General features: G+C 41.3%; 1 protein-coding gene across 1 annotated transcript; it reads right to left on the bottom strand.

Moving 5' to 3' along the window:
* Nucleotides 1-1,685: 1,685 nt before the first annotated feature.
* yap1 (Yes1 associated transcriptional regulator) lies at nt 1,686-23,345 on the bottom strand. Its single transcript, XM_072453101.1, has 8 exons — nt 23,114-23,345; nt 22,088-22,323; nt 13,159-13,277; nt 12,007-12,120; nt 7,029-7,192; nt 5,364-5,485; nt 3,884-3,996; nt 1,686-3,232 (listed from the first exon to the last, which is right to left on the bottom strand). Exons 1-8 carry the CDS (start codon nt 23,318-23,320, stop codon nt 3,000-3,002), a joined length of 1,308 nt encoding a protein of 435 aa, XP_072309202.1. The 5' UTR covers nt 23,321-23,345; the 3' UTR covers nt 1,686-2,999.
* Nucleotides 23,346-23,716: the final 371 nt, after the last annotated feature.

Here is a 23,716-nt window from a genome sequence, read left to right as displayed (position 1 = left end):
GGCCCAGGCATTTCATCCAGACCAGGCATTTAATCCAGACCAGGCATTTCGTCCAGACCAGGCATTAAGTCCAGACCCAGGCATTTCATCCAGACCCGGGCATTTCACCCTGATCAGGGCATTTCACCCTGATCTGGGCATTTCGTCCCGGCCCGGGCATTTCGTCCAGACTCGGGCATTTCGTCCAGGCCCGGGCATTTCATCCAGACCCGGGCATTTCATCCAGACCCGGGCATTTTATCCAAGCCCGGTCATTTCGTCCAGACCCGGGCATTTCATTCAACACAGGCATTTCATCCTCCATTTCATGCTCGTCCCGACTTCATTCTACCGCCCTGGGCATTTCGTCAAATTCCTCCCTCTGGCATTTCATCACAATTGTCCCCCCTGGGCATCTCATTGCATTCGTCCTACCTGTGCATTTAATTGCACTTAATCACATTAGTCACATTCATCCCTTCTCAGTTTTTCAACCCCCTAGGCATTTAATATTTCCCATGGCATTTAATATTTCCATAGGCATTTAATTTTCCCCATTTTATGGCATTTGTCCCCATCTCTCCTTCACTGTGATTCTCCCCAAGGGTTTTGTAGTTGTTCCTTGCTGAGAAGGAGAGTCTAAAGACAAGGGGAAGTTGGGACATTTACTATATTTTCCTATAATCTGTTGTTTCACTGTCGCCCTTTGAGGCAACTGCTGTTGTGAACTCATTATTTTTTCTAATTTCACCACATTCATCCACCCTGGGCATTTTATCGCATTCATAATGCGCATTCGTAATGATAAAGGATAAAGAAGCCTATCCATCTATTTTACATGTTTAATTAAAAAAAAAAAAAAAAAACATGTACAGAACTTTTACCACAAAGTATATACTTTATTTCAGGCCAATTATCATGTAAAGATATTGTAACAGAATGTATTGTTCTAAAACATGCACAAATCTATGAAAAGAACAGATCATTACCGAATATAAATTCATTTCATGTGCATTTAGAAATCTCTGAATACAAAAGCCATTACCTTGTGATTAGTCCTACTGCTAATAACAGTCAACAACTAATATACTCTGACAATAACACACTAAATAAGCCAAACAATTAAATAAAATCAGGCTGGTGACAAAATGTGTCTGTACTGTAAAATGCAGTACAAGCCAAGTGTAGTGTTTCAACTGGTTGTATTGTTCTTTAGAACACTGTTTAACCATCCAAAACTACAATCTTCTAATTGATCAAGATGCTAGTGTAACTTGTGTTAAAATGCTCATGTTGTCAGGTCTAACATAATACATGTTCAAGTTCTTAAAATCAATAATTGCCTTTTTTAACTTCTCAAAAGTGAAACTTACTGCAGTAGTGTAAACATGATAAACAATGTGAGGAACAGTCTCTGGTTTGTGTCTGCTGTGGCTGTAGAAATGCTCTCAGAGAATGTAAACAGTAGCGTTCATTTCAAAATCACTGCTTTTAAAAAAGTGTCACTTTAATCACTCAAAACAACCCTCAAAGGATAGAAGCCACCTCTCTATTCAGACATGTCACTTAACACAAGAAACCTACATGTGTCTCATTAGCTTATATTATGTTGTTCGAAACAGTGGCTGATTACAACAAAACCAGAAAATGTAAAATTGTTAGCATCAAAACATCTTTGGAATCTCTCACAACAAACTTGGACATGATTGTTTCTTTTTTTTTCTTTTTCCTAAGATATTTCACACAAATAAACCTTGGCCTTTTGCCCTTCAATGCCTTCAGAAACGTTCCAACCTGCTACAGCCTGTCATAGTTGCTGCCTATAAAGCCCTCGGTTCATCACAGCACAGCACATCTGAGCCCACACTTCTTTACTATCACAAGGTTTCAATCAAGCAAGGCTGGCTTTGCCTAAAAATATTTTTTTGGTTAATGTTACAAAATCTTTAAGAAAGAAAGAGTAAAAGCTGCATGTAATCAACAAAAAAACAACAACAACAAAAAAAACACTAAAATGTATACAATAAAATCAGACAATAGGAGTTTAAGAGCCAAAACTGATCAACCACCTCCACAGGCTGTGATGCAGTTGATTCAGTTAAAATGCATCATTTACTCTAAAGGCAAATAAAGAAAAGCTGATGCCATTTGATCTATACTATGATACATACATGTATTTAGTAACCTAAAAATAAAGTAAGAGACAAAAGAACAACTTTTGAAATAAATCTTAATGTATATAAAAACGAACTAGGGTTGAGATTTTCTCAACCCAAGCTGCTTAAATGTGTTAATTTCTGTGATAATGTGAATAAAAGTGTATCTGAAGATCATGAATGCGTAATGTTTGCTACAAAGAAAATGTATATTTGTTCATTACGCTCGCGTCTCAAAAAAATACAACTAAAGGCACTTGATCTAACAATAGGTTTCACATAGAATTGCTGGCACAGCCAAGCAGCAATGCAATCGGTCCCCAGACTCCAACCTGCCACCCTTCAATATGTTCAAACCGGGCCTGCTATTTACTCCAAATCAGTATTGTTCTTTCAGCAAATACATCATGTTTGGTTTTCAGGCTTGTTCAAAACATATCTCTGTAGAAAATGTATTCAAAAACATTGGCATATGTTAAATGGTCATAGTTTTTCCACTCAAAGCAAAAAGACATCAAAAACAAAGGTTAATTTTCTTGCAGAGTACATGCTCTCCTCAGTGACAGAGGGAGACTCCTGGAAGAGATGCCCAAGATTCCATGGCAGACTTTAGTGAACATGCAGGGGACCCTTGTTTATAATTGTCTGTTCATGGGCCAGCCTTGAAGACACAGACAAAATAAAGAGATAACACCGTGAGAAAAGAAGAACAAAAACAAGAGGAATACTGCCTTAAAAAAAAAGAAAAAGTTGATATACAAGATAGAAGTCCAAAAAGGCTTGCTGAAATGTCTCGAGAAAGAAGCTTCTGTGAATCCTTCCAGATCAGAGCAAGCAGCAGTTCATGTTGTACGGTCAAGTCCTCTATAACCATGTGAGGAAGCTCTCTTTGTCGATCTTGCCCGTCAGAACGGACTCCATGTCGTTGAAGATGTCAGAGCTCAGCGCCTCCTGCAGACTGGGCATCAGCTCCTCGCCCTCCACGGCCATGCTCTCGCTCTCCAGGGTGCCCAGGTCCACATCCGTGCCCGGGATGGCGTCCAGGTAATCGGGGAAGCGGCTGGGCTGGGATGCCATGGAGGTCTGCTGAGGTTCTCCTGGTGACGAAACAAACAAACAGTTTAGTTTATTTAATAAGCATGTAAGTGTATGTGCAAGAATGTGAAACAACATGTGAATTCAAATGATTTTCTTATGAAAGCATCAGGCAATTATCCAATTCGACCTGACACTGCAGAACAAAATTAATGCACAGTAGCAATAATAGCAACTCTAATAGGGCAGGGTGATATTGACAAATAAATAATCTCTTAAGAGTATATTGATAAAGGTATTCAGTTCATATTATGTCAATAGAACAGAAATGTGTTATAACATAATTACATTATTGGACAATCGTCAGTAAAATAAATCACAAAAAGTGCAGAAATGTCACCATAAACCCTTAATTGAAAGTTTACAACATACTTTTTTCCCCATTTCCTTTTTCCATTTAATCTGCTCCTTTTATAGCATTTTTTTCCACAAACTATACAAAATGCATATCTTCAATAACAACATTCACATAATAATCAAAATGTTGATATATTGACCACCTCCAAACTCTAAACACATCATACAAGGCCAATGCGGTATCTTCTAAAAGCCGTTAATCATTCAGCGAAGTTCTTCTGACCAAGATCCTGGCTCAAATTCTGTACAATAATCACCCACTTCCTCAACGATATTAAAGTCTATGTTAAGGTCACCTGTGTCCATCTCATCCACACTGTTGAGGAAGTCATCTGGAGTGCGCGGGACGCTGTAGCTGCTCATACTCAGGCCGCTGTCCGTGCTCTCGTCTCTGGAGTGATAAGTTCCACTGGAAAACACAAAATAAAATGTTAAATGTTGCTTAAAACAACAATCAAAAAGTGAAGAGATTGTAATCACGTTGAATTTAACCAGCTAAAACCATATCGACGAAGCAAAACTACCGTAATTTCCGGACTATAAGTCGCACCGGAGTATAAGACAAAAAAATGCATAATAGAAAAGAAAAGAACATTTCTAAGTCACACTGGAGTATGAAATGCGGTTGCAAGTGTGAAAAGAACAAATAATATCACATATAAGTTACTCCCGAGTGTAAGATAAGATAAGCCTTTATTTGTCCACACAATGGGGAAATTTCGGTGTTGCAACGCAAGTATGTACAGAAGTAAAAGAGCAGATATAGAAAGCTTAAAAAAAAAAACACTCTTAATAGAAACACTCTTATAAACAAAACTCTTATAGACAAAACCTCTTATATTCTTAATAAGGAATAAAATAAATGAATAAATAAAAATAAAATAAATAAGATACAAATAATATTAATAGTAATAATATTTACAGCAGTCATATGGATGGAGTTATAAGCATAAGTACAAGTATATAAGTATAAATATAAGTACATGTCGCATCCCGGCCAAAACTATGAAAAAACGTGTGATTTATAGTCCGGAAAATTCGGTATTAGTGCGAGTTGGTAGAAATGTACCAACATGGTCTGAATCTCCCAAGGACAGACATTTCACAAATAGTTGTGTCAAATATAAGCATTTAACCTAGCAGATAAAGCACAGGAATAAAATGTCCAATATGAACCGACAAAAGAACCGACTGGAGGACATTCGACAGGCCTATAGTGATTAGCAGAGGAAAAATATGTAGGCAGTGTATCGCGAGGCAGAAGAAAGAGGCCATTGTGAGGGCGCAGGGGAGGAGGGGAGATTGGGTTATCCTGTCTGGTAACTGGACCACATGCTTCAATGTCTTCCTGGCCATTCAGTGCCATCTCCTTCAGTCCACGTAACGACGTAACAAAGCTAAAGCTATGCATTAGCTGTCGAGGTGATTTCGCCACTATCATTTCTTATATTTCTCGTTTGTTACACAAGATGTCCAGCAGAGGTCGCCCGTGAGCAACAATCACAGCTAAGTGAGTCAACCCCATGTGAAAGGTGTTAAGACTTGAAAATTAGATCTTCTAAACAGAAGCTCCTGGTCAGCTTGCAGAATGATTTTGACAAGCGTGAACCGAGGAGATCTAGGAACAAATTCGCTCAAGGTTAAAAAAAAAGTCAATAGTGTTACTTGTAGCCGGTAACCTGACGCCCATTGAGCGGCTCGGCTCTGGTTCCAGGGGGTTTCCATTTTGTTTATGCGGCGCGACTTCGACCTCCTGCTCGTGTGAACCAAACCAACCTGTTGAGGAATGGGTCGGAGCTGTTGGCCGTCATGGTCCTGGTGTCCTGGGCCATCGGGGAAGACACCGGGTTACTGCCGCCATCTTGATCCATGGGGAGTTGATTTCTTAAAGCCAATTCCTAAGACAACACAAAACAGTCAGCGCTGTCATACGCTTCAAAATGTAAATAGCTGAGCATGAATTCACAAATACGGTGGTTAAAATAGCGTCATTGCAGAGGATTCTACACATTGCCATCTTGGACATATTTGCGCTTCTCCCAGTCCATACATGGTGTCGGATTACACGAGAGGCCGGCCACTACAGGAGACAATTGTTCCCTACACATGCCCTATCTGATAAGGCTGAGGATATGAAGTCATGTTTTTTTTTGCCTCTTTCCGCTTGAGTCCTTGAACGCGAAGGTGAAACAACGGGACATTTGTAGTTACTGACAACAATTAAGATCATGTGACATTTTCGATGTTTAACCGTCGTCTATTAAGATTGCGGGGAAAAGTAGTAGTAGTAGTTTCTTTTTCACAGTTTTGCAGCAGATTTGAGACGTGTGCGGTATCTACTGTAAACAATCTGTCAGCGTTCATGACATTGTGATATGTACTGCGAGCCAGCAAAGTTGCCATCCGTTCTTCATTGCACTTCTGCCATGTGGAAAAGATTTGGGTGTGGCTTCTCTTGGCCTGAAGATGAACTCCCTTCACAAGCTCACAGCCGGGATAATATAAGTGCAATTTTCTCCAAGGGTCACTGTAGTAGTCTGTCTGCGTCAGATAGATTTAGAAATGTTCGCTTTGTAAAACAGAATTATGAAAATAGTTCAGATCAGCCAGCAGCCAGCTTCATGGCACAGTGACCTCAAATGTCAGATGGATCAGCTACTCTTCCATTCTGAGAAAACTATCATTAGGTGGGTGCACCGAGGCCAGCTTAGTCACTAATTACTGTATAAGAAACAGGATCCACGGCCACAACATTAAATAATAAGTCAACTTTGGGGAGTCATCAACTGTAATTTTGCCTCGACTTTATATCAACCATTTGAACTTATTGATTCATACTTTATTACTTACTATTGTGACCATATTTTGTTGAGCCTGCAGAGTTTGAGTTTTTGCAATTTATACTTTTATATTTGACCTTGAAGAACTACTTTGTGCATTGTGTGGCTCAGACAGAGAAATTGTTCTGAGATGCCTTCACGTCACTAGATCACTTAAAAAACAACAGCTAAACTAAAGTGTGGACAAATGAACTGTGCAAAGCATCATTTTGAATCCGACTTTCTACCAGTGGCGTGCACTCACTTCCTCCACTGTGAACTTCTAACGACTCGCGTGAATGGCATGGTAAACAAAGTCTGTGGCAGCCTCATTCATAACCATAAAGCGCTCTTCTTGCAGTTGTGACACGGTCTTGAGTAAACCGCTGTACTGGACTTAGTGTGGGCGGGACGGTGACACATCGCAGTTAGGAAGTGATAAAGTTACCACAGATGACTAAGAGGACTTCATTGCAGGGCAGAGCTACGATAAATCTGCATCAAAGTAAAGCTTGATTCACGACTCTACCAAAGAACCATGACTCATCCAGTGTGTTTTTACATAAACATTGTTCAATTACATTTGAGAGTCGGGTTTTGAGGTTTGTGAGTGATTTCTGACCTGGGGCCTCTGTCGGAGCAGCTCTTGTTGCTTCAGTCGGAGTCTCTCCTTCTCGATCTGCTGCAGTCTCAGTTGATTGTTTCCTCCCATCACTGCACTGTGGGGCGGGAGCGGGCCTGTCGGCTTCACTGGGGCGCTCTGGGAAATTCTCTGCTGGTTCAGACCTGCAACAAAATATAATCATTTACGTTAAAGCTGTTCATGCTCTGTAACTCATCGCTCTTGCATTGTAAAAAATATATAAAATTATAATAATAACTGGTTAGAGGTTGTGGTTGACACAATCTTTACTACTGATGATCTAAATGTAAATGATGACATTATATATGTTCCATCTAGCAGTGGGCAATATTGACAAAGATCAATCTCTCAAAACATATTTGTATTATTTCAATAACAATATTCAGATGATGGAATAGTAACATTAAATTCATGAGTGGATCATATGATTAAAATTAACCACAAAAGAACAGAAATATCACTTTAACCCTCAATCATTTTAAATATAGACTATATCAATGGAATTTCCCCATGTGGGACAATAAAGGATTATCTTATCTTATCTTATAATGAATACTCAAATTTTACATATCTAAAAAACAAAAATTGTGATATTATCAATATATATATATATATATATATATATATATATATATATATATATATATATATATATATATATATATATATATATATATATGTAAGTAAAGCACTGTTAAGTATATATATATATATATATATATATATATATATATATATATATATACTTAACAGTGCTTTACAAAGTGACTTGTGGGCACTTGGTCAAAGGTTAAAGTAGAGCCAGTGCATCAGGTTGAGCACGAGGGATGTCCCAACACAGGTTACCATGGTTACTACACAGGTTACTACCGGCTGAGAGCGTAAAACAGCACTCTTCCTGTAAGACCTGATCCCCTCCCACTGCCTGACTAAGACAGGCTTTGTTAGTTTTGTACATTGCATCAGTCACGACTTATCCTTTCATTGTGTGGCTGGTTTCCTTCAAAACAAATCACAGATTATCCACTAGACTGACTGCCTCCTCGACTGGGTTCATTCGTGCCAAATTAATGAGAGAAACAACAATACATGACTATATCCAACAACAATCATACTTTGCAATATTTTCCCATATTTAAAAAACAACCCATTTTGTGTATGTGAAATAAATGCATCTTTTGTTATATCAAGGTACAATCTAGCAATTGTAGAAGGAAAAAGGGAGAACAAACGTCTGGTAACAAAGTTTGCTCATGTAAATATGGTTACAGTTACACCAGAATGGCCATGTTTACACAGTGTCTTTGAAAAACACAGCTGTTTCTTCAGTTCCATCATTGTTTTTTTCTTCTGTTTGGTCTGATGGAGGGAGAGATCTAATAAACATGAGCATAAAGCACCCCAACAATGTACTATGCATGCAAACTAGGTCAGACTTTTGATCACTAAAGGAACTATGCGTTTGACCATGAGGGGTGTAACATTACAGGACCAATGAGGACCCTTGTTTGCTTATGCGCTCGGAGCCCCAACCAAAACAAAGGCCTCGACTGAGGGTGATTTTTATGCAGGGTTGCCTCTGCCTGTCCCGGCACCTTTCTCATCACCATTCAATCACTGCGTGTTTACACTATCTGCGGAGCTGAATGAACACTGGGCTCTAGACTCTCCCCTGGAAACTCTGGTAAGCTCCGCCCCGTCCCAAACTCTGTCCTGTCCTTCCCCCCGCAGCCACTCCACCCCACCCCAGCACCCACTCGCTCTCCCACCAGCTCTCCCACACGCATACTTCATGGGCGAGAGTGGTACTTCTCCGTGGGACTTATCTGTGGCAGACACTGCGGCTCTTTGTGGCCGCACTGTTGTTGGGAGTTGCATTAGCTATGCCTGGCTGTACATGTCAGCGGCCAGCAACTCAACAGTTATAAGAGGAACAGGACGAGGGAATAGAATAAGAATTACAATGTCAAAGAGCGTCCGCAGTTTCCCAGTTATATATATTGTTATTGTAATAAGCAAGCACTATACATTTAAAATACATCACTTTCTTTTTTTCACACCAATGTTACAGAATTGATAACAAAAAGATTGCACAGCCGGGGGAAGACATTTTGTACATTTTGTTTCAACAAGTCATTCCTCCCACACACCTGCCTTGTGAAAAGTATGTTTCTAATTTTCTCATGCAAAATATTACGCAACTATAACAAAGTCATGCTCAGATATGACCAAAGAAAACTGCTGTGCGTGTTTCCTTGAACTGTACGGAAATGCAATACATAATACTGTTTATTTATGGAATCAAACTATATTCTCGTGCAAGAAGCATTATCAGTGCGTGGTGAAATGGTAGTGAGGGCCAGGTTCACACCAGGGCCACAGAGATAGGCCGTCTAAAAGGACTTGTGTGTGTTTGGTATACGTCAGCAGTACAGTACATACGGGTGGTGATAGCTGGTGGGCAAAAGATACGAGACGTGTTAATGCCGTCTGCCTTTTGTCTTCTTCACGCAGACATAGGACAAAACAAGCTAACACAACTAAGACCTTATCAGGGCCATCAGGCTGCCAGCCGTTTTAAAACAAAGCACCTCAGGACAGAAGATATCAGGGGTGTTAACGGAGGGAAGTGACGTTGAAGTACATTACAGCCTCGGTTTCGTGCTAGAAGAGCTAGTGGTTCTCAAACTTTTCGCGCCAAACACCATCTAAAATACCAGCACCGCCAGATCTAAACCCAGACAAAATCAAACCCAAATTACAGCTAAAAATGGTCTAAAATGAGACTAAATCAGGTCTGTAATGACAACAATCCATGGATAAGAGCTCATCCTTGGATCATAAAGTCGGCGCTGTGAATTCCAGCATAAACATCGTTGGTAAAGCGGTTAGACCCACTGGTGAATGCTGTTGTGTACTTGGGCAAGACACTTAAACTGCCCGTGACAGGTGGTACAACTTGAGATAAATATATTTTGAATTCAGCTGAAAAAATTGTAACAAATATTATCACTGAATAGCACCTATTTTAGGTTCCTGTCATTTTCTTCAGATTTTTAAACGTTTTCTCCACAAATACCTAATTGATTTGTGTAAAACTATAATTTAAATGTACAACACCACCCTGTCTCTAATGTCTCTAATAAAACAAACACCCGCAGTTTAAGAAACATTGCTCTAGAAGAATACAGGAAGAATTACTACAAAAAGTGCTTAAGTTGGGCAGTAAAAGAGCCTTTTTATATGTAATTTTTCATTTTCACACATTTTCAAAGACTTGTATAAATGTGGAAGGCTATTAACTACAGCGCTTCTTGTCACTTTGTCTGTATCCTTAGAGAGGATGTGTGCTTATCCTGTGCCATTTTCCCCCTTGTTCCTGCATTTTCTTTTCTTTCCCCTTTTACCTCGCCTATCGCTAGCCCCACCCCCTCCTCCTTTCGCTCACATTGGAGTTCTTTGACTGAAAAGGTCTGGAACAGATTAAGAGTTGGACCGCAGAATAAAGAGGGCTGGCAGAGATTCAAGTCTGTCTGGAGCAACAGAGAAATGAGGTTGCAGTGCCTTTCCTTGGGCCTCACGCAAAGGGGAGAGAGAGCTATAGCCGCAACAGCATGCAGAGCTACAGGCGCTCCGCTGCTTTTCTTCTCAAGGCTCAAATTAGACGCCATTATCAAAGGAGCTGGCTTAAGACTAGAGAAGGCCGCCTATCAGCAGCAGGGAAAGCAATTCTTGGCACAAATCTCTAAATAACATAATTATGCAAAAGTATGGTTCATAAAGTACAAACTGACACAGAAGAATGTAAGTCTCTGTCTTCATTTGGGGGGAAAATAATTACCGTAGATAGATGATTAGAACGTACAGTTTTCTATTCTAACTTGAGTACAAAAGTTTGAATGAGGTGTGAAAAAAAAAAAAAACTACTAAAGAGCTTGAGGGTGTTTTTGCTCTGAACTAATTTGTGATATAAATTTATGTGAGTGAAACACAATTTTCACTCACTAAGACATAAGTTGAATGAATAAATATGAAGTATAATGTAAGAGTGAATTTACCCATGAACTATAATTAAGTTTGAGTAACGTAAAGGGTACATTTACTGTATATTGTTGTCTGTTATGAGATTCTTGGTTTGCTTCATGTTACACGTGTACAAAGACCCTGTTTACATGCATTGGCCTGCAGCCTTGTGCGTTCAAACGGCCAGCGTTCTCCATCTGCTTCACTTTACTTTGTTTTGAAGTTAGCTGTCAGAGGTCAAAAGAACTAAGCTACATGCATGCAGACCTTAGTACAACAACCTGTGTGTGATATCACAAGCGGCGTCCCAGAGGAATGCTATTGCAATACACTGAGATTTAGATTCTCTTTTTCAGGGGAGCGCTGGCCCCAGAGGGGAGGAGCCGATTGTACATGCTTTTAGTTTTCATTTTTCAGAGTGACGCTAACCGGAGCCCTCGCCATTGAAATCTGTTTAGCCCAAAGTGGTATTAGTAAAGTCTGTATTTAAAAAAAAAAAATCCAACAGAGCTACTTAACCAGTCACTAATTTACCCATCAAGCACAACAGAGTAAAGTGTGGCGACGACCTTTAGCTCAGCCTGGGGCATTAATGACCAACTCAGCTGTTGCTTCAACACTAAAATGGCTGACAAAAGGTTAGGTGCTGCTTTTCAGACTAGGGGGGTACAGTTTTGTTTTCAATGACCACTTGTGTGGCTAGTCACAACAAAACAGTGCAGTAGAACCGTATTAAAGCAGCAAACATGGACATTGTAGAACGCAGTTTTGTGGGAAACATGAACAGCTGTCCCAGGAACCAAATGTTCTTTTATTGTGGCATAAATGTTTTCATCTGTACAGCACAGAACCTTCTACCTCATCCACTGATTTTCCAAGAGCTACAGTCATTGTTTCATTCACGATACATGTGTATAAAGGCCCGTGTTCTCACCAAAGCGGGGGTCGAGTCGCGGGTCCAGCCAGGAGGTGGTCTTGTTCTTGTGGTTAATGTAATAGATCTCGCCCTCAGATGTGATGGCCTGTTCCCAGCCGTCAGGAAGAGGACCTGTGCACAAAAAATGAAACTACTGTTGCAGAAATGTTTTGCGGAACAATTTTGACATTTCACACTTGACGCTGGGCAGAGCGTTGCTAAAGATAAGATTTATGAATGTGAAAATGTTGAAAATGATAATAATCTTAATCTTCAAAATTTGTTACCAAACAGACCAGTGTCAATTTTAGGATCCAGTGATACTTCATTTGTAAATCCTACCCATGAGTCAGAGAGCTCCCAAACATGTCAGACAGGACTCGTCACGTTCTACTTTGGCGCTACCTCACCTAGGGCAAATTCCAAACTGCAGTGACAAAACACAGCTTCACCATCGACATGGCAGGTTGCAACTAGACTGGACTTGACTCTACACTTCCATTGCACTCGGTGTTGCATCAAAATGACAGCACACAGTACAGCTTAAAGTGTGATGTCATTTGGAGGGTGACAATTTGCAAACAATCAATATGAACAAATAAGAAGTAGGATGTAACATGGAAATCAATAGCACTTTATTGGGACAGTATTTAGTTAAATTACATTCATCTATACACAACATAATCTCTGTATTTGTATAGTATAGTGGGCCTGTCACAATAACACATGTTGAAGTTTGACATATATATGAAAATACGATCATAGTTACACTGACACAACAAGACTAAAGCTGAAGAATCCCACTAAAAGCTTTTCTAAATGTACAATAACTTTGAAAAACATGAGCTGCAACAAATGCAAAGCCAAATTAAACACATTTAATCATTGCTTAGCATCTGTCATTTGTCATAAAGGTTACTTATTCAACGCTCCAAAGCTCAGATTGTATTGTACAACACAAAACTAGTGCAAAGAAAAGGTACATACGATTAATATTGAAGGTAAATACGATTAACATTGAACCGTGAAATATCATTCTGAATATTTTGTTATTTTTTTTGTGAAAATCCATAGGACAGCGCCATCTTTGTACATCGCGCAGTCATAATATAAATGCTTCAAACTGTGAGTATCGAGTAAATATTGAATTTCAAGTGAAGCATTGCATACCGGTGGCTGGGTTCATGAGGTTCTGCTGCTGGACTGGCACAGTGCTGGCCGGGGCGGGCTGGTTCAACTGGAGCAGGGCCTTACGGGGGTCCTGCCAAGTGGTAGTCTGTTCAATATGACTGCGGAGAGACAAGAGAGAACAATAAGCACTTCAGTATGAAAACATCTCCCGTTGCCGTGTGAAGAGGCAGCAGCGGGTTCAAACTCTGAGTCAAATCAATGTGGAGGAAAAAAAGAAACAAAACCATAGGTCACGTGACGATGACAACAAAAACAACAACAACAACAACAGCGATTTGACAATAACAGTTGCTTTTTGTAAATGATGACTAGCATCTGTTTATGCAAGAATATAATGTAGCAATGCTTTTATTTCAGCGCACAAACCAGATGCTCTTTCTAACACAACTCCCTAAATATTACTGATATTTTACCCGTATAACTTGTGCCCAACTGCTTAGTACTTTTGTTCTAATTTAGGTGTTTCTGACCATTTGTGCTCTGATATTGAACGCAAACCCAATAGTTTGACACACTGCTATGTTACATTTTGGGATGAGAGCCGATTGGTTGTGATGTGATCTGAAAAAGTTGTTTTAAAGTCATTGTTTATTACTGTGAATGAATACTACAGTGTTTCTCAAACTGTGTGCACGTGGGCTCCTTCAGGCGGTACTCAGAGCCCTCATGAGTTCTAATATTTACTGGATTTAAATGTGATTGAATTGGGTGTTGGGTTACTGCACGTTTAGAACTAGTATTGCAATTGTGTGGTCCTGTTTTATACTCATTTAGTGCCAATTTAGACCAAGAAAAGTCATGTTTTAGACCATGTTTAAAAGTGGTCGCACACAGAAAGTCAAATATTATCTTTGGTAGTACTTGGTGTGAAAAGGTTAAAGAGCCGCTGTGCTAAATCAAGATAGAGCTGCAGGTAACTGTTTATTAACTATTGACCAATAACGTTAGCTAATTTCGGTAGTCTAAATCCAAGTTAAGCCCCAAAAATTGATAATTCATGTTTAAAGATACACCAATTGGCTACAAAGCAACTGGTCACACCATGAGTTACCATGTGTTTTACTTCTTTGTTTATTGGGCCAGGAGCCAAATCCGAGAGAATGGGCAGTACACAGTGCCATTGTACGGAGGCATTGATAATTAGTGCTTTGTTGGTACTTGCTTGATTAAGATGGAAAGCTAATACAGGAAGCCCTCCTGTCCCCGAGTGGGACCCTGACTATTGAGGGAGGGTCAGTCCCAGGGCTCAGCGCAGGGGGTCCTCTTTCCTGGAAGCGGCCCCAACACAGTGGAGTGTCAGGCCCTTTAACAATCTGGCGCCACATTTACAAAGCTTTCACCTGCTTGACAAAGGCGCAGACAGAGCTACAACCCCAAAAAAACCATTCAACTAGTTTTATTCTGTGTTTTGTTTTCTGAACTATCCCCTTTAAAGCCACTCTTTGACCAAATCAAAAATGGCTGTCAAGTCGTTCTGACATTGAGGTACAGTACGGCGCAAAAGTTGTAAACAGGTTCTCACAGGGGGCAGAGATGTGGACTAACAAGATCCCCTAAATCAGAGGTTAATGCGCAGCTGAACCTCGAAACCCACTGCTTTGTTAGCGAAGATAGAGTGAAAAAAATATGACAGGTTGCAAATGGCTTCACATAAAGTATTTTGAAGAGAAACAGCTCACAATAATAGTTTTGTATAAGATCATGAATGGGTCAAAGGACATTTTGGCATTGTTCATCGGAATATTATTATATCTTGACAGAGCCTAATACGAGCTCCACGGCCTAATACTTTACATTTGATCCAAAAGCACCTCCAGATTTGGGAACAGCTGGCTAAAGTACGAGTTCCCGGCTTTCTCTTTGGCCTGTGTTGTAATCCCAGCCCTGCCTGTCTGCTCCCTGTCCCAGGCCGCCGGTGAGCGAGCGAGCGAGAGAGCGAGCGAGAGAGCGAGAGAGCGAGGGCCTGACTCAGCACCCCCCCTCTCACACAATGCAACCCATTTTGAAGCCCTCCTCTTGTTTATGCTTTACTGATCAAAGGAGTTGCCAAATCCCCCTAGCCCCTCCCCCCTCCCCTCGGCGCTCACACAAACACCACAAAACCAAGCAAAATAGTTGGAGGCTGCTCAGACTGGAGAGGCCCCCTTTAAGAAAAAAGGGGTCAGAGAGAAAGCGGTGTGAGACAAACTATAAAGAAAAGAGGGGAAAAAAAGGAAAATATCCACGGAAGCAATCCCTCTGACATTCTATTGGCTGCACAAGTTGCTGTGGTAATGTTACGCTCCACCCAGCCCCCTTAAGTTGCCTCTGTCCCACTCTGGAAACTATGACATTTATTTTGGAGAGCTGGGATAAGAAAAGGGAGGGCTTATCGTATAAAGGCCTGCACACCCTGGTACAAAGAACTAAACACAAATGCGGTAAAAAGATGTTTTCAAGCTCCGTGTCTTGTTGCCGGATGTGCTCGGTCCAACACTAATCAATGCAACGATATTGAATTCCCCATCACATGACACTTAAATAGGCTCTGCGCTTTTATATCAAGCAGCTGTAAACAAATCTGCTGTTTTCAAAGAGCGGTTTATCAAAAGCATGCGATAAAGTCAGTTTAGTGTTCACATGGGATCCACAATGTGTGCGCTACAACTGGTCAATGAGTTACCAAGGGCTGGTCATTTATCACCAGTGTTAAAGCTAAAAGATAATCCATTCACTTGCCCCACGGTCCCCATATATGGTCAGTGCTTCCTGTAGGCGAAACATAAAACAAAACAATGTCATGGCAACTGTTGGGGACGGCTGGAGGCCAACAGTTGTTCCGAGGAATTGCTGATGATCTGCAACCTCTATGGCACAAGTGCTCCGTGTTAGCTTTACATGAGCACGGCGAGCTAACAGGGACCAACCCCCAACGTCCAGCTCTATGGGGCTTCGGTTACTCTGTTGACAAACTTTTCTATTTTTTCTGGCATAAGGGGAATGTGCTTTCAGATGTCAACAATATAGACCTGCTCACACTGACAGAAACTACAGGTTTGGGGGTTAAATATAAGAAAAATACAAAAAGTGAAAGCGCTTACACACCTATGTCCTATTTAGCCTTTAACTTGTTTTATTTGGCTACAACAAACAAAACAAATTAAAAAGTTATGTGGAGCCACTAAACATGTTTTAATAATTGTTATATTTTTTGGAACACTGAGGACACACAAACTTCCCCCTTTGTCCAAGCCACACCTCTCATGCCAGTCCCAAGCTTTTATAAATGGAGATGGTCACATCAGCAAGAAAAATCTAATCTAATTTGGCGTCATGGTGGCAGAGTGGTGTGGCTAGCACTCACGTTCTATAGCAAAAAAAAAGATTGCGGGTTCAGCTCCCAGGCTTTGTGCGTTGTCCCTATGTCTGTCCTCCGGCACTTTGGTTTCCCTCATCAATCCAAAACATGGACAATAAGCTACGTGATGCCGAGCTCAAGATCTGGCGGAGGCCCCTGAGCGCTGCTGCAGCTCACTGCTCATGACAGGCTGCAACAGCGGCACTGGTTGAAGGATGGGTCAACGCAGAGAATACATTTGTATGTATGTATAACTGGGAATTATGTAAACCACTACAAGCTTGAAGGCAAGATATGCAGTACAGCCCTCATGCTGTCTTCAGGTCTGGATGACCCACCGTCTCCATGATAAGAAAAAGTTAGTTTGTATGTGTGTGTTTGTTTTAGTTGTTTTATGTTCAAAAAATAAATAGTAAAAACAGAAAAAGTGTTTTAACCCGGGCATTATTTTTGAGGGCACATGGGTTTAACTAAAGCCAAGAAGTACGTAATTCCAAAAAATGGAATTAGCTTCAACCTTTCAATATTTATTATTACGACTGCGGTGTTTGTCTGTGTAACCGCGCACAGGGTTGTTGATCCCTCCCCCTCCTGACGTTTGCCTGAATGATAGTTCAATTATCATGTTGGTGTTTATTGTTCCTGTGTTTTACAGTGAGGAGAAAAACAACAAGGGTAAACTTGAGTGCACGATTTGTAGTGTGTTTAAAGGGATTACAGACAGGCCTTGTACAATTTAACAATAATCTATCTAAAAAGTACAATCACAACTTGAATTTTAAAAGATGGGTAAAATGTACATAAATATTGTCATAACCACGACTTATATTACTATGAATATTACGCAAACAATAGCTACTACTACAACCATTACTTTGACCACCAATTGACCACTAATGTAACAATGTTTTTATCCTGAATATTGATTTCTAGAGGGCAGAATATCAATATTTTTGATAATTTGGGAAATGTTGAATGCTGAAGATATGCAAAAATAATGCAATAATAAACAAAAATGCAGCAAAAATAGCAAATTTAAGAGGGAAAAAACAAATATGCATTATGCAAAAAATTACGAATACGTGTAGAAAATGATACTCTTGAAGGTAACACAATTCAGTTGGGTTGACATATCGAGATCCACACCAGTTCCAGTTATACAAATCCATATCGCCCCCTTCTAACTGGAACTGGTGTTTTTAAAGAACACATGTGGCTGTGGTGCAACACTTAAAGGAGTGAATCTGTTGGTTTTGCTCCAGTCATAAAACACACACTCTCAGATGAGCTGTCAGTGCAATCCTCAGGCCACAGCACCTCACCCAGAACTGGGAGTAGCCTGAACTAAAGTGCTGGGAAGTTGGTAACCAAGAAGAAGCAAGCGGGACAAGATGTAATCAGGCTTCAGGACAAGGGTGAGCACCTCCGCCCTGGTGGACCTGGGATGCCTGGCTGCCCCTCTATCAGCAGGACATCATCAAGAGAGATTATTGAGGCAACCTTTCTGACCCCATTGTAGCTGTGAGTTTCCTTTTGAAGTAGTGTTTATCACAACAAGCACTAATGAAGCATAGGAGTGGGATTTCACAACTCCACTTCCAAAGAATTGAGATACAGGGGAATTAAAAAGAAAACACAAAAAAAAAAAAAAAATACACATTTCAAAACCACAGTGTCTCCAAATTTTGAAGCGGGAAAAAATAAAAGTGCTAATTCTTAAACTCTACATTGGTTGAAATGGGTCATGGTTGTTTGCCTTAAGTTTACCCATTTTCCAATTGTTGTTTAAAGTTGTGTTGATGCCACGAGATCCACATTTAACTTATGTAATGTCAACTTTGTGATGATTAATATAAGATAATTTGATCTAACACCAGCAAGGTAATGCAATTAAGGTGTCCCTAAAACATCTGGATTACACATTGCATTGGGTTGATCAAATGCAAATATTGCTGGCAGAAAACAATCAGAGACGGTCCAGTTGTCCAGAATCAGCACCTCAGTGGAGAATCCCTGACAGAGAGTGCATTGATGTCTGAAACAGAGGTGGTACATCAAGTCTTCAGCAAACAGCCGTCTGACTTTCTCACAGTCCCACTTGTGTACTGAGCTGACAGGACCCAGTGGAACAGGAAGGCTCTTGTCTGTGTGTGGTCAATAAACCAAAAGTTTGTCAAACACAAAGTTTCTCTAAATGAGGGTTTCGCACAGGCACGAGTGAAGGTTCCCAGCACCGTTTGTGACGGGGGCCACAGGGACCTCCTCTCGCTTCAACCGCTTCAAGAGTTTGTTTGGAACCAAATTAATGATCTGATCAAAATCAATCAATATCCACAGCGCGCTCGTGCTCACAGTGTGTGGGTCGTCAAGTTAAGACGTCTGACGAGGTGCCTCCTTTTATCTTTAGTTGACAATATCACGTGTAGTTAAATGTACAGTTTAAACAACTTTCATCTTCAGAATAGAGCTGCAAAAATGAGCACAATTATCAAACACCGCAGTTGTTCAGGTAAAAACTGTCCTCTTCAAAGGAACTAAATATCCAGCCTTTTTACAGAAACATCATGTTGCACTTGTAGTTTATACATTCTACAAACATGTTCTGAAATGTATGGGATTCTGTCAAATGTTGATGCTCCTGGATGTGCCCTCTGAACAGAAGTGTGCTTTTTAAACATAAATCTAAGAGCAAAAGTCAGAAAAATTGATTTTTTTCCAAAATCATGCCGCCCTTGTTCAGAATTTTCTTCATAAAAATAGATAATTATTTGAGCAAAATGCAGCTATTAGCCACAAGTGACTAATCTACGGGAAACCACACTTATCCCCACAGCTTAAAATCCAATTGAGAAAAGACAAAGTGTCTGTGGCCCCTGAGCTCTACCTGCCCCTGAGGCCAGAGACAGCCCCCTCCCGCTGGTCGCCCCTCTCTGCTCAGGGCCGACTTCCCACGGACTAAAAACTCATTCAAAGCTGCATTTAATAAGCGGTCGGAAACAGTGATTACCTCTCCTAGCTCACCAGTGTGTCTAAATTAGAAACCTTCATTAGTTTATGACCCAGCCCCGGAGACTGGCCCTGCCCCCGCCGGAGCAGCAGGCAAGGTGACCCAACCTCCTGCCCCGGTGCCATAAATCAAAGGCAGCCAGGGCAAACTGTGTGAAAAGAGGAGGAGAGGTCATTACACTATTTGGTGTTCTTCAAGCATCAGTTTAGGGTCGGGTGTTACTTTAGTATAATTAAGTACGATTACTTACAATATGCGAAGTCTGCATATATCAATATTATCTTTTCTAATTGCACCCAGATTTTCAGTAGCACTTTTTTGGGTTTGTACACATACTGAAGTCGAATTGCAAAGGGAAAAACATATTAAAATACACCAAAATCCGACTAATTATAATTTAAACCTTGCCTGCACATGACAAGGCAAGGGAAAACGCTAAAGAGAACAACACATTATTTCAAATGTTAATTGGACACAAACTGAAAAATAAAGCGAACCTCACACAACAATGACCTTTTAGCACACGTTAGCTTGAAGCAGCAGAGAAATATCACCGCCAAAGTATAATATATTCCTTGCGTCATCCTTTTCCAAAGCCTCATCTCATCAACAGTCTTTTCTGATGCTCACATGAGACTCAACTGGCCTGTGGTGTGAATGAAGATCACTGTTTTACAAGTGGGACAAAGGGAGGATCAATCCAAGTTGCCTGCGCCCCTTGTGGCTCTAGACTTGACATGTCCACACAGCTGCCATTTCACTCCATTCACACAAAAGGCACCATTTTGTGTATATATCCGCGTAAATACCGAGACAAGTTCACTTTTCATCTCATTTTATTAGCACATTCTTAATTTATGCATGCCACATTCGACTCTATAGATGTCGCTATCATTATTATTCCATCACTCGTTGTTTGACGTCGCACCCAACGCCGAGACAAGTTCAGATGTTTGTGTTCGGCGACAATGGCGATCAACCTTTTTCTGATTCTGATCACAGACCTACGTCCCCGTTCGGACCACAACTGAGCGTTTGTGGGGAGTGGGACAGTGGCATGTGCGGGGCGACTGACTGAACTCACGGGACAAACTCTAAAGCTGCTCTATCAACAACAGGAAATAGAAGATTGCCAAAACTTTTCCCTATTAGTTTATGTATCAATGCACAACAGCTAGCGGTCACCTGAGTGAAATGTGAGCCTCGGCTAAGCCCCTGCTAACTGCTCGGCGCTCTCTCTCCTCCCCCACCCGGCCGAGCAACCACCCACACACACTCTCGCGCTTGGCTTCACTCCTTCGGCAGCACTACTTGGTCAGACGGGTGTGTTTATATATAGGGGAGTGTCTTTTTCAGCAGATCGCCCGGCAGAGGCCACCTTTATTCCAGATCAAATATCTCCAGCTTTGATGTGCGCCGTATGGACACAGTCTGCTCAAGTTTTTTCTTACTTCGACAGAGACTATAGGGATTTGTGAGCCGCATGCACGTGCCAGTTGGTCCTGATTGGTAATGGCATTATGGGCAATGTTTCAAATAAGCAACTAAAGCTGAAAGTATGTGGACTGTTCAGTTGATAGAGCTAAGATAGAAAGTGCCAGGCAGGTATCGAACCTTTTTAACCAAAATTAATTGAATTGAGAACTTTAAATTGTGGAACTGTGGAACTTTGGAACTGAACCTGGTCTAGAAGCCTGCCTCAGAACACAGACAAAACACACCTTTTTGGACTTTTTAAAAGTTTTCCAACATGGTCCAGATGTTCTCCAGATGTGAAGCCTTCAAACATCTGGTGCTGAAAGTTCTGTTTGATCCCAGCAAATTTGAGACAAACATGCTGTTCATAAAGCAACTTTTGACAACATTTGACTTTAAAGGACTAGACTTGCACGCAAAAGCTCCAAATCAGGTGAAAATGTTTTCATAGGAAGGTTACCAAAGCTAATTCAAGGTCTGTGGTAGAGAAGTATAGTTTTCCATGTGCTACCACCAACTATAAGAATTAGGAGATCAGGAGATCTGCAGACTTGTGTCCTTTACGGTCTGGAGGAGTGACAGTGGTCCATTGTTTTAGCCGAAACGTGAGCCTAAGAAAGGAACACTATATACAGCAGAACCTCCAAAAAGACTTCTGTTGTTTGTTGGGCCCACCAAACCTACTTTTCCAGCATCACAATTGTCTCTTTTAGAAGACACTAGCCATTGTTGCACACTGTAACAAGTTGCAAATTAATGTCTCCACAGTGCTCCCTGAACAGAAGAGCAGTATACAACCCACACTCATTACGACTAACTTGGGACTTCTCAAGGGATCGACACTTTAACATGTATGCTATATGTATGCACAGGAAAATAGGAACTGACTTGTGTGCAGCACAATAGTCTTTAGGAATCTGGGCTGCAGCAGACATGCTGGGCACTCCATGAGGTCGAGTCCCAGGAAAGTGACTTTCATCAGATCTTATCAGTTGAGAGAAAAAGTTTATTGTTGTATATTTAATGTTAAGTCACACTTAACTGCTATCATAGGCAGTTGTGGACACCGTGTTGCTCCTTGGACTTACTTGAGGAAGTATCTCTGTCCTGAGGGTGTCTTGGCCATCTCCCAGCCGGGGGGCAGAGGCACGTCATCAGGGATCTCATAAGAGGACTGACGAAGGTGTTGAGGTGAGGCACCTGCTGAGACCATCCCAGACAGAGAGCCTGCGGAGACTGCCCCGAGCTGCAGGGATGCTGGGGACGAGTGAGCCCGCACATGGTGGGGGGTCAGGGAGGCACCACTCCCTGCATCAGTGCTGGCCTGGGGAAAGAATACATATTAAAACAAGACAAGAGGACGTCCTGCTCTACGTGGCTAAAGTTTATGAAATCCTCATCATTGTGAAAGTGCTTATCATAAATGTGCCCCATGTAACATTAGTGATAAACAATAGGCTTTATATTATGCAAAAAGCCAATATATTTGGGGTATGTCAATCAATTAGAAAGTTGTTTTGATTCTGGATAATGCCCTGACCTGATAGAATACACGTCTTAACTGCGCATGCGCACCAAACTAACGCTCACACAACAGTTCTGGGTTAAGACAACAGGGTGGAGGAATACAAGAAGTTACAAAGTATTATACACTCTTTTTTCTTGTTTCTAAAAGTACGTCCATGTCAACATGTCGGCCAACAAGACAAGCTGCTTATGAAAAATCTGTGCAGAGAGCTTCTGCAGATACAAGGTTTAGCTCTAAACATTTAACATTAAATTAGATAACATTGGATATTTTCTTCACATAACAACCACTCCGCAAATACGGATGAGAACACATGTATCCAAGGCTTAAATGTGTAACTAACAGAGAATATTTTAGCTCTTTAGTGTTACTTTATTTTCGGATTAGCCATCTTAAAACAATTTCCATGTGTAAAAAATGAATATCATACATATCTCCACAAAAAACGTCCCCCTCAGTGCTCCTAAAGAGGCCCGGGCGCAGGGCAGGCCAGGCCCAGGGCCCGGGCCCCACGCACGCTCGGGGAAGGCCTACAGCTACACAGATTTCTTGGAGGGGGGAAAAGAGGGGTGACAGGCGGCCTTACTTGTCTGGAATGGGACTTTGGTTCTGGAGGTTTGAAGAAAGAGTCTGGCAGTTTCCTCATCCTCATCGGCACAGAGGGCGGCAGGATGACGTTTTTGGGGTTCATAACGGCATTGAAGAGCGCTTCCAGGTCCGTCTCGGAGTCGCCCCGTACGTGGACAATCTGGTGTCCGGCCGGGGGGTTGTTGTGCTGCTGGCCCGGTTCCATTGCGCCAGGACCCGTGTGTCAGCCCGTGCGCTTCTCAAAAGTTGCTGCGCTCAGAAGGGATCTCGGGAGCACTTTTACGCACCGGACAAAAACTTTTGACGCCGATCAATACAAGTTACACGGGCTCATACTAAACTGTCCAATGTAAAGGAATTTGTACGTTCCAAAGTGTGTTAGCTGTCAAAGTATCCGGCAAAGGACAGCGCTTTCCTCGGGCTTCTTGCAGGCATAATAACTGTGATGGTAACAAAGCTCATATCTACAACTCCACTGTGGAATCTGTTTTCGTGAGTCTTTTTTTCACCCCCCCCCCACACACACACACACACACACACACACGAAAAAGTAAAGCAAAAGGACAAAAACGTACAAAACAGTTGGGCAAAAGGGCTCCCG

This window comes from Eucyclogobius newberryi, unplaced genomic scaffold, assembly GCF_026437365.1.
Source record: "Eucyclogobius newberryi isolate DKJ021-1_F unplaced genomic scaffold, fEucNew1.0.hap1 SCAF_10, whole genome shotgun sequence".
NCBI lineage: Eukaryota > Metazoa > Chordata > Actinopteri > Gobiiformes > Gobiidae > Eucyclogobius > Eucyclogobius newberryi.
This window is presented reverse-complemented; position numbering and strand designations above follow the sequence as displayed.